Source organism: Saccostrea echinata, unplaced genomic scaffold (genome assembly GCF_033153115.1).
Source record: "Saccostrea echinata isolate AGI-Se365-2 ecotype Australia unplaced genomic scaffold, CSIRO_AGI_Sech_v1 ptg000027l, whole genome shotgun sequence".
Classification (NCBI taxonomy): domain Eukaryota; kingdom Metazoa; phylum Mollusca; class Bivalvia; order Ostreida; family Ostreidae; genus Saccostrea; species Saccostrea echinata.
Window position 1 is genome coordinate 9,716,243 of NW_026889776.1, and position 17,266 is coordinate 9,733,508.

At 35.2% G+C, this 17,266-nt stretch overlaps 1 protein-coding gene across 1 annotated transcript in view; it reads right to left on the reverse strand.

Annotated features, from left to right (window-relative positions):
* Window positions 1-12,232: 12,232 nt before the first annotated feature.
* The window catches only part of LOC133193495 (transformation/transcription domain-associated protein-like), a 69,354-nt gene continuing 64,320 nt past the window's right edge, over window positions 12,233-17,266 (reverse strand). Inside the window, exons 80-89 of the mRNA XM_061329466.1 lie at window positions 16,989-17,196; window positions 16,689-16,778; window positions 16,227-16,320; window positions 16,006-16,113; window positions 15,397-15,621; window positions 14,553-14,768; window positions 14,029-14,170; window positions 13,345-13,541; window positions 12,877-12,982; window positions 12,233-12,492 (exon numbers count right to left, since the gene is read on the reverse strand). Coding sequence (XP_061185450.1) covers window positions 12,383-12,492; window positions 12,877-12,982; window positions 13,345-13,541; window positions 14,029-14,170; window positions 14,553-14,768; window positions 15,397-15,621; window positions 16,006-16,113; window positions 16,227-16,320; window positions 16,689-16,778; window positions 16,989-17,196 — 1,496 coding nt within the window. The 3' untranslated portion in view covers window positions 12,233-12,382. The remainder of the gene's footprint in view (window positions 12,493-12,876; window positions 12,983-13,344; window positions 13,542-14,028; window positions 14,171-14,552; window positions 14,769-15,396; window positions 15,622-16,005; window positions 16,114-16,226; window positions 16,321-16,688; window positions 16,779-16,988; window positions 17,197-17,266) is intronic.

Here is a 17,266-nt window from a genome sequence, read left to right on the forward strand (position 1 = left end):
AATGCTGGCGTTTCCTTTCTACTTCTACCAAGCAATGGTATTTTCAACTAAGTAATTCGGCAAAGTCATCTCTGGAAAATCTAAAACAAGCATTCTTAGAAAGATTTCAAAAACAAAAGACAACATTTGACATTAATTTATTAAATCTAAAATCCAAAAGGAAACAGTCGATCATTACATGATCCGTGTCACGCGTCTAACCACTGAATATGATCTCCCCCCATGCACCTGCTAGTTGGGATTACTATTCAGGGGTTAAAATCCGAACTCAGGCAAATCGTAATGTCTCAGAGTTCAGACACTTGAGAAAAAGTAAGAAAACTAGCTCTTGTGGCGGAGCAAACCATCAAAAGTGCTTCGTTTGCAGCTTCCAGTCAGCATTTAGAAGACAGGTTAATGTCAACTCTATCAGACAAACTTGAATCTACCGCGGCTGCAATATCCAGCACAAACACTTCAAATTTTGGTACCCAGCCTTTTCAGAAACGTTTTCGCCAAAATAGTCAAAGAAATTTTCGTCCCAATTATTTTTCAAATCCAAAGCCCAATTTTAATCCAAATTATTCTACAAATACAAATGTAAAATGCCAGGTTTGAGGAGGTAATCGATTGAGACTGTGATCACACTACAGAACTGGGTGCCTTTCAATATATGCAGCAGCTCCTCTGGTGACCTCTTGGTTATCACGGACAGTGATGATAGCAAATAATCAAAGATTGTCCTTTACTCTGAATCCAAAGTGAAACAAAACATTCAATTTAATAATAATGGTAAACCTCTTTTTTCATCTGTTGATTTTTAAATATATCAGTGAGAACAAGAACCTGGATATCTGTGTGGCTGACAGTGCAGTTAATGCAGTAGTGGTGGTCAATCGGGCCGGGAAACTGAAATTCAGATACACTGGACAAACTCTTGCTCTAAAGAACAAAACATTTAGTCCGCGAGGACTCGCCACAGACAGTCAGTCACATCCTCACAGCTGATATTAACACAATGATTGTGTTCACATCATAAACCAGGATGGACAGTCCCTCTTTTTATTGTTTTTGGACTGAGTAGTATATGGGGACTGTACACAGATACAAATGACCATCTCTTTCTTGTTCAAAGGAGAAGACATCAAGTAAAGAAAATAAAATATCTGAAGTGAAGCTTAACAAAGTGCTGGACATAAAAACATTTGTACAACAATGTGCATCACGCATGAATGTTCACGGAAATTCGAATCATGGACAAGTCGACACAACAGCTTTCACTTGTTCGTCAAATGTATTTACTCTAGGATTATTTATTGTTTAATGTTTGTCAAAATTTTAATAAATAATGTATCAAGGATTTTTTACTGTATAGTTACCTGAGGAAAGGGAGTGTTCTTATCAGTACAGGTGTTATTTACGTGAAGGAACCTAAACTCAAGATGTCAATAATCTATATACATGTACCAGGGTTCTCATTTACAAAAGAATTTTCAAGATGGATGCAGTAAAACTATGTGGGAGACGCAACTTTGTTAAAATCTGTGTTTCCAAGGACTTGTAAGTGAACACGTCCTCGCTAGCGAAAAAAAAATGGGTATTTTAAAAATTTGAGATTTCAGCTGTGAGGATTTAAATCAAAAATGCCTGCTACTCATCGTAAATGTAAATAGAGGTACTGTGAGAACTGAGCTCACAAAATGATACCCCTGCCTCCCATATGATAATAATGGTAAAGTTTCATATTTGCTACGGGAGACCCCAAATAAGTGTCCAATCAAAAAGTAAAGTAGAAGGTACACAATGGCACTGAGTAATAAAAAAAATCTGTGAAAGTATCATTAAATTTTATTCATTGGTATAAGATGTGTTGCGAATAAGAGATGGGTACCCCTCAATATTGTAGAAAGAATGGAAGTGTCCATATTTTGCTATGGGAACCCAAAATATGTGTCCGATCAACAAGTAATATAGGAGGTACACAATGGCACCATATAACAAAGATTCTGTGAAAGTCTCATTAAATTTCATTCAGTGGTATAATAGGAATTGCGGATAAGAGATGGGTATCCCAAAGCGTAACGGGCGGACGGACGAACAGCTAGACAGACGGATGGACACCCCCAAGCGGGGCTATATATACAAATATAAAGATTACAATATGAATGTTCAATTCCAATGAAGACCTTTATTATATGATTGAATAATTCCTATCTCTTTAATAGGATGAGATCTAACATTGTAGAAAAAAACACAACGCTATATGTACCTGCACGTGACCTTCCAGATGAATATAAGAATTTATTTTATCCACATTAGACTAAAAACAGATTGGTAAATTCCAAATTGATACAAATAGTTTTGGAAAGTTATTTTATTGGCACCTGACTTCCACTCATAAGAACATAACATTAAGGTACACAGAATCTTGAGTGAGGGTGGGTGAAGGGGGTATGGGTGTTGCAGGGAGACCGCCCCACTCCCCACCCTTTTTTGAGAACGTGAATTTTTAATTTAAATTTTAAGGGTAAAAGTGTTCAATGAAAGCACCCCTCCCCCCTGTATGAAAAATCTCCTCTATTTCTGGGAGGAGGGCTACTCAAAGATTATTTTGCAGGTAAGTTGTGATTTTTTTTTCCTTATGATGCCCCTTCTCCCATTTCAAAATCGATCTTATCTACATGCCTGAAATTTATTTTTTCTACATTGCACCTAAAATAGAATTAAGATTCCAAATGAATACAACTCTATTTCTCTCATTACGTTTGGCTAATACTTCAGTTAATGTAAATAAGCAAGATGACATGTATTGCTCAATGAGTTTGTGTCCTTTAATCATTGAATCATATAATAAAACAATTATTGCTTCTTTTGGTCAATACGATGATTTAGCCACCTTCGAAGTACAACGTCGAAGTACACCTTCGGGTTCGGTTTATTTGTATTCCTCAGGTGTCTAAATCATCGTATTGACCTTAAAACCAACAATAATTGTATTATTTGTACCTGTCTTCTTTTTAAAGATGTTAACAGTGATAATAATGGAAAATATTAAGATGTAATGATTATATTAGTCCATGATGTTGCTTGCCAAAAAACTCTGATAGCTATTAAACAGCTGTTAAAACTCATATGTGCAGTTTTTCACACCTAGGAATCTTGTGCTTGTATTTCATCTAGAAACCATAATAACTGCCTGTATACATAATGTGGGTTGATTATCTTGTGAATTTCCCCTAATGTAGATTAGCATTTGTCATTGTATACTATAATATTTACATTTCCAATGTCTTTGTCCGAGATAAAATTACAAATTGTAAAAATACTTTATTTCTACATAAATCTACTGGTTCATCGATAGGCGCGGTTAAAAAAAATCACGTGCGGGGCGGGACAAATAGAGACAGAAGCGGGGCTATTAGCACGGGAATTTGCAGAATCAGGAGCATGTAAATATAAGGAATAACTGTCAGATTTTTTGGATTCATGACGATGATCAATCGATTGGCTTGCGTGATAATTTTATGCATAAACGCCTTCGGCGTTTATGCAAATTATCACGCAAGCCACTCGATTGATCACATCATGAATCCAAAAAATTAGACAGTTATTCCTTAAATGTGACACGTCTAAGACAAAAACAGATAAAAGTGGGTCACCTGAGTGAATCAGGTGACTTAAAAACCTTAAAGGTGCTTGGACACAGATTTGAAGTTAATATTTTATCAAATTTTCGGTATATTATCATGATTTATATGTTTTTATAGCATTTCACATGGAAATAAAATTTTTAAAAAAACTTATTTTATCTGGAAATTATTGATACTACAAATTTCGGGACTAATTTCTTATTTTATTTCCGTTTGAAATGCTATAGCAACATATAACTCATGATATTATACCAAAAACTTGAGAAAATATTAACTTCAAATCTGTGTCCAAGCACCCTTAAGTCCTGGGGCCCGTTTCATCTAAGGTTGTACGCCCAGTCGTAGCGCTACGCCGGCGTAAAGTCGGGACTAGCGCAAAGATTTGCGTTTCATTAAATAGCGTATCTTTACACCGGACTAAATTTAGGCCAAAATTTTACGTCTACTCATGGGTAGGCGTAAGTTCTGGCATAAACATAAAATAAAGCGACTTTACTGATTTGTAAACGATTTAACCATTCCTTAAGAAGAATTATGGTTCTAAGAAGTTTTTTAATACAAACATTGCATAATTTAATTTCACAAACCATGAAGATTTGGGGAACAGGGTGGGTGGGGGTGGGGGGTTACACCCGCTTGGGGAGATAGCTGACGTGCAGTATTCACATACATAATATGTAACTTATTTAGATAAATTTCTTCATAAAAGATTGCCTTATTAGGGATTCATTTTTACACCATCTCTTAAGTTTTGACAATCCTGCATTTGTACACATTTGATTGTTGTATTTTAAGTATAAGGTATTGTAAACCAACGAAATGACATACATTTTGTGTCATTCACTGAAAAGAAACCTATTAAAAATGTCTATTTAAAAAAATTCCAAACATATTTTTTCCGGAAATTTTTTTTTTTCCACAAAAGCACAGTTATATGTATCTTCCTTATCTGTGGTTAATAACTATATTTAAAAAGCTATTTTTTAACTCATCGTAAAACTAGGCTTTTAAAAAAAAAATATCGTACTCGAAACTCCATTCTTATTTACTCCACGTCCACATGTGTGTATGAAGATGGGGGGTCAGGGAGGGGGTCCAGTTCCCTTCGCCGCAATTTGCTGAGATATTTATGAAAAAATCTAGAGTAAAGTAATTAAAAAAGGAAAATGACCTTAGACTCCTGTTTCAGAGTTAATATAGTAGGTTGGTAGGAAGAACCATATTTATGAAGTTTAAGAATTGTAGGGAAGACCCCCCCCCCCCCGGAATAATATTTTCAGGTTTGGGAAAGAATATAACAATTTTCAACAGGTTTCTCAGATGGATTTTTCGTTAACTGGAGACCCTGCTCCCTCTACCCCCTTGAAAAAAAATCACGTCCAGAAAAAAGTTGTTAACGTTCAAAAGACTAAAAGGATTCCAGTTGATTTCGTAAATATACTTGAAATTCAATATTTCCTGATATTGTATACAAAAATTAAAGATAATTTTACCTTAGGTACTAGGGGCAACGAAGTCACTCGAAAGCTTCTAAGAATCATCGGTCAGAGAAACTTGACCAGTATATTAATATTTAAACAATAAATTATAAATCTATGAAAATTTTAAAATGAATATCGATGATAAAAAGAATCCACATTTTTAAAAATAAATACTACAATTTTAAGGAACAAACATAATGGCGTACAAAGGCATGTCAGAGAAGAAATAGAAAAAAATATCTCTTTTTACATGATGACGCGTCGGGCAATATTTTATCCCTTGGAGGCTAACATAATCAATGTTACCCTCAACCCCAGTCAGTGTTTGTATAATCATTTTATCGATTCCCAATAATTTAAAAGTACATGTATATCTTATGCCTAGTTACTGTACACAAGTACATAAAATTGAAACGGATTCTCTCTACTTCTCTCTCTCTCTCTCTCTCTCTCTCTCTCTCTCTCTCTCTCTCTCTGAATTAAAATCGAGAGGGAGATAATGTAAATATTCCAAAATAAATATTTTCTTTCCATTCATTTACAGAACATTTCTTTCTTTTCTCAGACTTCTAATTTTGGAATTTAATCAGCTGGTATGTTGTAAGTAGTTAATATTTTAAAATAATTAGATTTAAGATGCATATGTTTCCTACAAGGTCCCTAAATTTATTTAAGTTAATGTATATGCACACATTGTATACAATACGTATGTTTATGTTTTTGCGCATGTGCAATGCAGCATTGTTAAGGACTGTCGAGAGACTTAAGCGTATCGTTTACGACCAGACTTACGCCACTTCATGAAATGCAAATTACCGGCACGCCCGACTAAATTATGGCGTAAGCCCCGGACGTACATCCAAGTTAAGTCTTAAGGTATATTCAATGTATAACGACCATATTTTGTACCTAATAAATGAATGGTCCGATATTTTTAATCATGGTAGCATTTTGAAGGTCTTATCAAATAAAAATACTCCACCAAAGGAATTTACAAAATTTTGATTATTGTCCAATTAATTGCATCTTGATTTTTACATTGAAGTCTATGGGCAGCGCAGGTGTTATTTAGATATTTAAAAAAATAATTTGAAATTCATACAAATCTCTTGGTGAAAATATACATAAACTCTTTCTTTATTAAAATCTGAAGTAAAATTAAACATTTACCACATATATTTGGACAAAATTAAAATTTTCTTCTTTTCATCAAGGGCAGATAACTCTTCAAAAACGTTAAAGGTGCAAACTGGCAGGCTTCTTATATGTTAACAGTCATGTGAATTTGGTTCATTTCACTTTCATCGTTATTTAGCAATACATATTTAACTAGTTTAAAATGATTCAAAATCGTTCAATATCCTTTCACAATACATTGAATACCTTAAATTTACGACTTTTGACGAAACGCGTCCATGGGGCGCAAGTTAGGAAGTCCGTCTTTGATAATCAGAATAAACTTTTATACATTATGTATTATATTTATATTTTATGCATCTTGTAATACTTTTATATAATAGAATATTTTTATTGATATCATTTGGAAGTACTGATTGAAATATTTTTTTCATCAGTTAAAATAGATTAATCAGCTGTTTACAAAACTACTAACATGAACTCACCGGTAACTTTTCATAGTTTATAATTTGAACAATTTTGCAAATATTCACTGTTTGAACTTACCAGCAGCTGTTCACAGAGTTTCTCGTTAAATGTGTTTGGGAAGAGTTGTGTGATGTAGGACAGCCTCTGAATGACACTGGCATTCAGACTGCGGTGATCCCCCAGGGTCAGAAGGAGGGGGCGGATCGCGGTGTGTACACTCTCCATATCAATCTGGCACCCCAGTATAAACTGTAAGGTACAAAATATGACTTTAATAAAAGAACTGTAGTATTTTCTACAGTTTTGGTTTATACCAAATATAATTATTATATCAACTGAATACAGACCATGAAACTAGATAGTATCCCATCAAAGTTTGTGAATTTTGTGCACTTTTCTGATCTCGAACAAACCACAGACCTTCCAAGTAAAGTGTTTAGAGTTTCATGCAAACTGTTCAGAAGTGTAACAATGCATTCAGCATGTAACTGTTGTGAAAGCATGTTTCAAGATCTATACATCTTACTTCAAACTTAAATTGTGTTTTAATTTAGATTGTGGCTGATGTGTACAGTGCAAAATTTATAATATCATTTTTTATATATTTTAATACAATAAATTTTAAACATTTTTTACAAACATATGAGATTTTTTTTTTCAAAACCATGCAGTTGACATGGTGCATTTAAATAAGATTTATAGTTTCTTCATACGTACAGTCGTGGGCCACCTCGATCTGTAGTTCTGTACTGTTACTGTTCAGGGCTTTATACAACACATTGAAGATCTTCTCCCTTTTGTCAGGCAATTACCAAAAAAAATCACGTGTTTTATTTTCCAAAGTACATATACCTTCAATTCTTTAAAATAAGCTTATTTGTACAATTGAAAACATCGTACAATGAGTCTTTAAATATGGGCGTTTTATTTGTAGTGCACTTGATTCTTAATAGAATAAAGAGGCAGTTTCAAATTACAGTCGTTTTTGCATGTGAATTTCAATTGAACAAAAACGTCGATTCACAATGTTGATTAAATCTATTTCATGTCAAATATTACAAAGGCAAAGAGCATGACGGGAAGGTGCCCAGGATAAAGAATGCACGTCGTTATTTAAAGTTTTGGTGAACACACAATATGGCGACTGATATGCATATTTCTGACAAGGAGGATATTAGACTGAAATGTGACACACACAGTGATGACTTGCTCCCACTGTTCTGTAGGGACTGTGATTGTCTTCTCTGTAGCGAATGCGTTACTCTTAATCATACAGGACATAACCTCTGTAAAGTTTCTGAAGTTGTAGAATCTCATAAACACGAACTTCAAAGGATTCTGTGTTGTGATACATCTTTATTATCTCTTGAAAGGTGTTTAAGCCATTTACGAAGACAACAAAAATCTTTGGCCGTGCATACAGAAAGTCTGCTTCGTAATGTTTTAGACCGAGAGGAAGAAATTATTGAGAGAGTGAAAATTTGGAGACAGAATATGATTGAAAAAATCACATCACTCAGAGAAGCGCGTGAGGAACATTTGAAGGAAGATCAGATTATATTGTTTCTGCTCTACTTGAACATAAGGAAAAGAGTCTACACGCTGAATCCCAGAGGATTGCTTTAGAAATTTCATATCTGTGTTTTCAAGCAAAACGTCTCTTAACTGCAGAATCTTGCTCGACTTCTGATAAACAAATTTCTGATTTATACGGGTTTTATATCGGTCCTTCTGGAGAAAACTTATATGACATTTACGGGACATTGAGCTATGACTCGGATGAAGAGTACGCGTCAGATTCAGTTCCTCTCAGCAACGACAAAGAAGAAAAAGAAGAATTTTATGATTGCGAGGAATTACAAAAAAGATGTCAAGTGTTCGATAAGCCAATCAAAAATATAATACCATTGGATAGTTTTGGGTTCTTTATTCTTAGTTCCTGTAATGTATACTTTTGTACTTTTCATACAAGGAAGATAGATACGAAGCTTATTTTGAGCAATGTTGGGCAAATTGCTCTCATACCATCTACAGGAGACATACTATCAATAATGAGCAACCAAAAACAAATAAAACGCATTTCTAATCGAAGTATCATAACAACTTTTTTAGTTACCGAAAGACAATATGAGTTTGTCAGTTCTGGAGGGGATGAGGCGTATGCGTGTGTTTTGTATAAACAGAATAAAGACATTGGAAAAGGCTACTCCTGGTATACCTATGCTTGGACCTGTTAAACGAGTTCGGGGTGGTTTTAAAAACCTTTCATTATTGCATTGTCTTGCCCACTGACGATTGGAGGGTTTCAAAGGCGAATGAAAAAAACAAATTCTATCGTTCTACCAAAGATAGATCTCAAATATTTACTGGGGATTCTGGCAGATGTACTGAAGCTTACTGTGGAGCTGTGGGAAAGGATCCAGGCTTTCGATTTCATTTATGTGACATGATAACCGATAATAACAACAACGTCTTACTTGCTGTTAAAAATGACCATGCCATCCATTTACTGGACAAATCCTTGAGATTTCAGAGACTGATATTTAGTGAAGAGGATGGGCTCCGATCACCATCTAGTATAGCTCTGGATACTTCGGGTTATCTCTGGGTGGGCTGTGAAGATGGAGTGATACATATAGTGAATTATCAATATCTTCTGAATACAAATCGAATGTCTAGACTGAAATTAAAACAATAGGTGTTGATGTAAGTTTCAGCTTTTCTGGTCAAGTGGTTCTTAGGAAGATTTTCAAAGATTTTTTCTATATATTTCAATGTAAAACTTGGATTCCCTATTGTGGCCCACCCTACCCCCAGGGGTCATGATTTGAACAATTTAGAATCTTCTCTATACCCCTGGATGCTTCCATACATGTATGTTTCACCTCTTCTGGCCCAGTGGTTCTTGAGAAGATTTTTAATGGCACCACCCTATTTTTGTCTTTTCTTGATTATCTCCCCTTGTATGGGGGCTAGGACCTTCATTTTAATAATTTAAACTCCCCTTCACCCATGGATGCTTCGTACCAACTTTGGTTAAAATTGGCCCAGTGGTTCTTGAGAAGTTGAAAATGTGAAAAATTTACAGATGGATGAACAGCAAGACAGACAGACGACGGACAATAGGTGATCATAAAAGCTCACTGGAGCTTTCAGCTCAGGTGAGCTAAAAACTCTGAGTCAAGATCATGACAAACCTGCAGATCAAATCAAGTATATCCTCCAATATTTCTCCACCAGAGAGTTAAGTAGCAGACAAGAATTATTCTCTTTTCAGCCAGTGACCTTGAATGAATCTACCAAAATAAACATGGTTCAGTTTCATGGAATACTCTCAGATCATAAGTAATCTTTGTGTCTGGGTTTAGCTTTCGATGTTGACAGTTACAGAGTTACAGGACATGGCATGACATGTACAGTTACAGGAATTTTACATTAAAAACTTTGACTTTGAACTTGATGAAAAGATATTCAATCAAAATCATGACCCATCTTAATAATTAATATGTTATTTTTTTGTGAATTTTCAATGGTTTCTTCATTAAAAAGTTATGAACTATTCTTAGACTTGATTGTACAGAGAGATGGACAAGGTGACTGCTAAATACTAAAATCCTTACATGTCCTTATATGTTTCTGTAATTTTGCCAACTTTGTCTCTAACTTCTAGTGATGAAAAGTTATTAAGAAGGTTAAAATTTACAAAAGAAACACCATGAGAGATTTTAGAAAGAAAAAAAATACCGGTATGTCTCCTTATCATCGATCTAGAGGTATATAAAAACAAGAGGCCCAGGGCCACAATGCTCGCTTCAGTAACTTTGGCCTTGCCGTTTTTCACCTGATTTCTCTCTCACCCCCCCCCCCCCCCGGTAGTACTTATTGTGGCCCCGCCCTAACCCCAGGGGTCATGATTTGAACAATTAGAATCTACACTACCCAAGGATGCTTCCACATAAGTTTCAGCCTTTCTGGCCCAGTGGTTCTTTAGAAGATTTTTTTCTGCATATTTCAATGTAAAACTTGGATTCCTTATTGTGGCCCTGCCCTACCCCCGGGGGTCATGATTTGAACAATTTAGAATCTACACTACCCCAGAATGCTTCCACATAAGTTTCAGCTTCTCTGGCCCAGTGGTTCTTGAGAAGAAGATTTTAAAAGATTTTTACTAAATATTTCAATGTAAAACTTGGATTCCCTATTGTGGCCCCGCCCTACCCCCGGGGGTCGTGATTTGAAGAATTTATAATCTACATTACCCCCAGAATGCTTCCACTTAAGTTTCAGCCTTTCTGGCCCAGTGGTTCTTGAGAAGAAGATTTTAAAAGATTTTTACTATATATTTCAATGTAAAACTTGGATTCCCTATTGTGGCCCCGCCCTACCTCCTGGGTCATGATTTGAACAATTTAGAACCTACACTACCCCAGGATGCTTCCAAATAAGTTTCAGCCTTTCTGGCCCAGTGGTTCTTGAGAAAAAGATTTTTTAATGACACCTCCCAATTTTTGTATTATCTTGATTATCTACCCTTTGAGAGGAACTTGGCCCTTCACAATTTAAACTCTCCTTTACCCAAGGATGCTTTGTACAAAGTTTGGTTAAAATTGGCCCAGTGGTTCTTGAGAAGAAGTCAAAAATGTGAAAAGTTTACAGATAGACAGATGGACAACGGGTGATCAGAAAAGCTCACTTGAGCTTTCAGTTCAGGTGAGCTATTAAAAGTAAGATGCAGGAAAAAAACTTTTTGTAAACACCCTCATATTGCAGTGGTAATGGGATTATATCGTTGTTCCTTGGGGACTAATGTTTGTGGACCAAAATGTACATTCCTACCAATGACAGCTTTGTCAACTATCAGGTGATTGGATGTTTAAAATAAACTAGTTACCCATGAAATAACGTCCCCGCAAACCAGTAAAATTATGGTCAACCATGAACATTGACCTAAACAAATTAAAATAATTCCACTCTTACCAAATTTCAGAAAGATTTTTTTTTACCAAATCCAACATGCATGATTTATTCCAATACATGAACATTTCTAAATGTACTTTATTCTTACAAAGGATGATTTCAAGTCAAGTAATGGTAGTTACAGAAGTATACTTGAATATTGACAAAAATGAAACATACAATTACATGAACAAACATGTTATGTAACATAAAATATTTCCTCTCCAATACATTCAACATACTAAACTGTTTTTTTTAAGGAACATATGACTTTCATTCAATATGTGTATTTGTTATCTTTTTGTATGTACATGTATATCATTGTAAGTTGAAGGTTCAATCAACAGTCTGGTATGCAGAAGCCAAATTTTCTGCATTCTTCAATAAAATTCTCTCAATAAATTCACTTATACATCTTGCCTTTTATGAAGTCTAAACTTTTCATCAAACAAAAAACAAAAATCTTAATTTATACATACATATGATATGAAGAAAATTTGCTTATTCGATAGTCCATTAAAAGAATAATTTCTTCAGACATGAACAATTTTTCTCAAACCATTCGTAATATATGGATGACAACCATTCAAGTTATGTCTCCTTCAGCCCAAATTCATGTCAAGGGTATGTCCATTAGAACAAAAATATTATGCTGGTTCCCCAAGAGAAATGTCACATAAAGATAGGGACTACATGCTGAATATATGTCCCCTACAACCACGGATGCCAGGCTGGGTCCATTCTACACAGATTATCATGACTGTTAGCAGCTGCTACCAGAGTACTGACCCGGCTTTCTGCTCCATCAAATGTAGCCAAATCTGAAAATAAAGGGAGGTTATCAAAATGTTTATACATTATTGCACATATACAGCTGAACTTTGGAATCACAACATAAAAATCTTGAATACCATGGATATGTCGAAGTGATTTTGAAGTCCAAAATTCTTTTTCTTTAAGTATTTTACCATCAATACCTCAAACACTCAGATATGTCCAAGTTTTTTCCCCTTGCATGCATATATATATATATATATATAAGTCAGCTACAGTACATGCATGTCTGCTTTTCTGGATGCAACAACATTTATATACTGAAGAAGGAAATCAGTAACAACTCCTTTCCTATGCAGTCATCCATGTGAGCTGGAGCTTATGCATGATGGTTAATCACACTGTACATGTCAAGTTTTGTTTTCACTTACTATGAAGTCTAGTGGTGATGGCAGACACTGCTTTGTTCACCATATTAATCAGCTGTTCACTCTCCATGTCTGTAGGTTCTACTCCAGGTTTCAACTCTTCCTGTTTCTGTCAAAAATATACAAAATCAATGTTACAGGATTCAGCAGTCACCAATTGTATTTTTCAGAACATGGGGGTAGAAGTCTGAAGAAAGCAAAACCAACTAAAATCTCAGATGGAAAATAAATCTCAATATTTAGCAACAGGATTACCCTTGATCAATGTACATTTGTAGCCCTAAGGGCAATCCCCCAGATTTTTCTTCAAAGATCAACCCACAGTTCAGCTGTCAGTAGTACTTAATGAAAGTTTGAATTGTTACCAACTTATGGGTCATAACTGAACCCCTCCTAATTAACTACCATTTAATCAGATGAAAAAAAAACCCTTCAATTAGCAAATCCATTTAGATGTTCAGCAGTGCTTACTTTCTTATGCCATGTAATGTATTCATCTCTAAGCACGGCTCTGAGAAAACTGGGCAGCTTGTACTGAGGCTGGACCAGACATCGGGCAGAGGCTACCATTGAGGCAGTCAGTGGACCATTAACTCCGGTCATTGTCAGGAACTCAGCAATGTTGGGGGTCAGTCGGAATGGTACAGGGCGGTTAGCATCTAGCTCACCTGACAAAAATAATGTCAAAAATAGATAATTATACAGTATGTTGACAAAGTGTCAACTTGAAGAAATATTTATATTATAGTTTTATCAAATATAAATATCAAAACACATTAGATCCATTCAAATGAATGCAAGAAGGAAACCTACACATTGATGTATTTGAGACTTGCTACATGTACATACCATACATCATGTTGACTTCGTAATTACATATTAATAATGCAATTCTCTCCACTTGAAAAAAAATAACTTGACTCAAAAGTAGCTCATTTCCTCAAACAAATAATTCTTTCCTTCATACAGAAAACAAATTCTGTTATATAATTCTTTCAGAATGAAAAAAAAATTCTATCAACATGTACATATACCTTTACATGTACAATGTAGATCAACTGGAGTGTCACAAAGAACTACTGCATTACAACATTTTAACCTAAGCACTTTAAACAATACAATAATACTATATTTTTCCTATAGTATTGTCAATACCTGACTGGTCGTCAATGTCAAACTTGTAGTAGGAGATGTTGATGTAACCACAGTCCTGATGGAGGTACACCATGTCTGGGTTCATTCTGGTCAGGTGGAGGACAAACTCAGCAAATCCCATCAAAGCCAACTGGATTGTCAGCTGTCAACAAATGATACAACTTCAGAATAGCAATCAAAGCACAATTAACTTTCACTTTCAGTTTCTTTTTTTCAGGATTCCTTTACAAAGACGGTTTGGTTTTTCAATACCTTTAAAATTTTAACTTAAACACTTTTTTATATTAGTTAGATTCTAACCCCATTGAACTAAAAAAAAAATCTTCTTAAAATAAATTCTCTGAGTTAGATTTACTAAATCAGAAATAATATATGCATCAAAATCAACTACATGTAAATTTTCTTTTGATTTCTTTCAATGTACATGTAGTAAATTTTTTTAAAAACATTTGTTTCTGTAATTTCATAAATGAAAACTCGTAATTTATAAAGCACAATGTATTTTCCACCATTTGAGAACTGACCGTTTTCCTGAATGTCCAGTAGTCTGTGGCGGTCTGGAATGTGTGTACAGCCCATTCCTTCAGTAGACCCCGGGGGACCATGTTACTCTGAACATCCTTGAGGATGTCCCTCAGGACCTGGTGACTTGCCTGTGACCCCCGGGCCTGGACTGTTGCCAGACGCTCGTAGTACCTAGCAACAGGGGCATCATGCTCTATACCTCGCTTGGTACATCTCTGTAAATACATGTACATGTATGTAATAAATACAGTTTGCCTTTAATTGAACAGTTGAAGAACTGGGGATCATTCTGTTTATCTCAATATTTCAAATGGAAATTGAAATTGGGAAGCAAAATTTTTCAATCAACAAGAGGTTGATTGAAAAATTTTGCTTCCCAATCGGCTGATTTTCAAAACATTGTTCTAAACCTTACACTGTCCACCTGATATTCAGAATTTATCATGCAAACATTATCTTACAGGATAGCAAATTTATCAACATCACTTTCAGTCTTACTTTCAATACACAAGTACTCAGTATATAATATTAGCCACAAGTAAATCACAACAGGTAATAATTAAGGGTCCCAGACACACAAAGAATTTCAATAACATACATGTATAAATTTGATATAAATGTATGACATCTCAAACACCTATATTTGTATTTGTTAAATACTAGGGAGAAAGTAAAGTAAGTCTATGGTCTCAACCATTTTAAGAATTTGAGCCTCAAATTCAATATCTCTGACCCAAAAATCCATGTTATCTTGAAGGAATACTTTTTCTCAGTCCCTTTGAGATAGAGATTAGATAGAATTTCTACAGTAGAGTATACATTACAAGTATATCAATGACAAACCTGTTTATAGACATCCAGCAGTGAGATGGAGGCTGGATTATCCTCCACTAATCTCATCTGGGGGGAGATAGCCACAACACGGGGGACTGTGAAGTAGAGAAGTCGACGTAGCGTCTCCTTCTGTTTGGTCAAGAAATGATTCATCATGCGTAACAGCTGAAGGACTCGCTCCTCCCGACGGGACTCTGTCAGACACGCATCATTGACCACCAGGTAGGGGTACACCTGAAAGGTTAAAGGTCAGTAAATATCCAGGAATTTGTACATTGATGAAAATTTAAAATTCTACTAAGAAAACTAGTACATGTATTATACATAAACTGATTAATTTACTTTCATGTATACATACTTGTACATCTACATTGTACATGTAAGCTACAGATGTTGACAAAGTTGACAAAGTAGAAATATTGAATGAACAAGAGATGTTTGTGAAACAACTTATGCACCCCCCCCCCCCCCCCCCCAATAATTGGAATTTTCCTAAGTCTATGTGGCATAACTCTGTCAAAACTTGCTCAATCATACCCAAAACAGAACTTGACCTAGATATTCTTATGATGAATCTGAATGTTCACTTTGCACAACTTCACTCCCTGTGTCTCCTACCTTTCCATTGTGACCTCTGATGTACAGGCGTCTGGCTGCTGTGTTGTGTTTTTGTACAATTTCCACTCGTGGCATGAAGCGGGCAATCCGTACATAGTAATGGCTGTGCTGTTAGTGGGAAAATATTACATGATAGTAAAACACTTCAGATTCCAAATAAAACATAGCATCATCTGTTTTTCATATGACCAAAACTTTCAATCTCAGACTGTTGCTTTTACCTTTGGTAACAGGAACTCTCCTGGCAGTTCTACCTCAGCTGTGTGCTGAGAAAAGTTACTCAGGAATCGACATTTCTCTTCAATCAGGAAAGATCTATTCAAAGGAAATTGACAAGAACTTATTAAAAATTATTTATACTAAAGAAAAGTACTCTAATGCTCACATAACCACTGATATTTTGGAGTATCCATTAAAAGATCTTTTCTATTTGTCAACAACGTTGCATAATTTAAGTTTTAAAAACAAATATCATTTTAGTGCACTAATTATTAATCAAATTTACATTAGCTTGAAAATATTTCAGAAAATCCTCTCAAGTTTGATAATAGATATCAATAGATCAGAGTCCCAATATTTCATTAGCTGGAAACACTTCCTTCTCTGAGTTGACAAGACCATCATCTTTATATACTAGTATTCACATTATAATAACTATAAAGGATACTCTGTATAATATTTACTTTGGCAGTAGCTTGGTTTTAGCTTCCAGGATTTTGATCCATTTCTTCAGTTTGTTGATCAGATTGTGTAGCTTGGTTGAACCAGGGACACTGAAACAGAAACAAAGTAGAAAAATCCGAGTGAAAAAGTATGCAGAATAGATTATTTCATCCCAAATTTGCTTTTATACAATAAGACAAAATGATTCTCTATATACATGTATTTATGTCCTTCTGAATACAGCTTAATTTCTAGATATCTTGGATTATTATATACAATATGTAAATATGATTCACAAAACTAAAATCACAGAATCTTACTTGAAGTCAAAATCTGTGGTGAACTGGCTCTTCATTTTCTGGAAGACAGGGTCCTGAGCGGTGGCCTGAGCGCGGCGAGCCAGGGACTCCGAGGCGGCGCTGGAGAAGGTGGTGCTAACACTGGAGACGTTCTCTATCCCCACCCCAAATGTACTCACCAACTTCTTCACAAAGTTCAGTGTGTGTGGAGTGATGGTGGCATCAGCAACTAACAAGATAGGATAAATAGTCACATGATCAGTCACATGACACATGATTAGTCATAAGATTGAGTACTG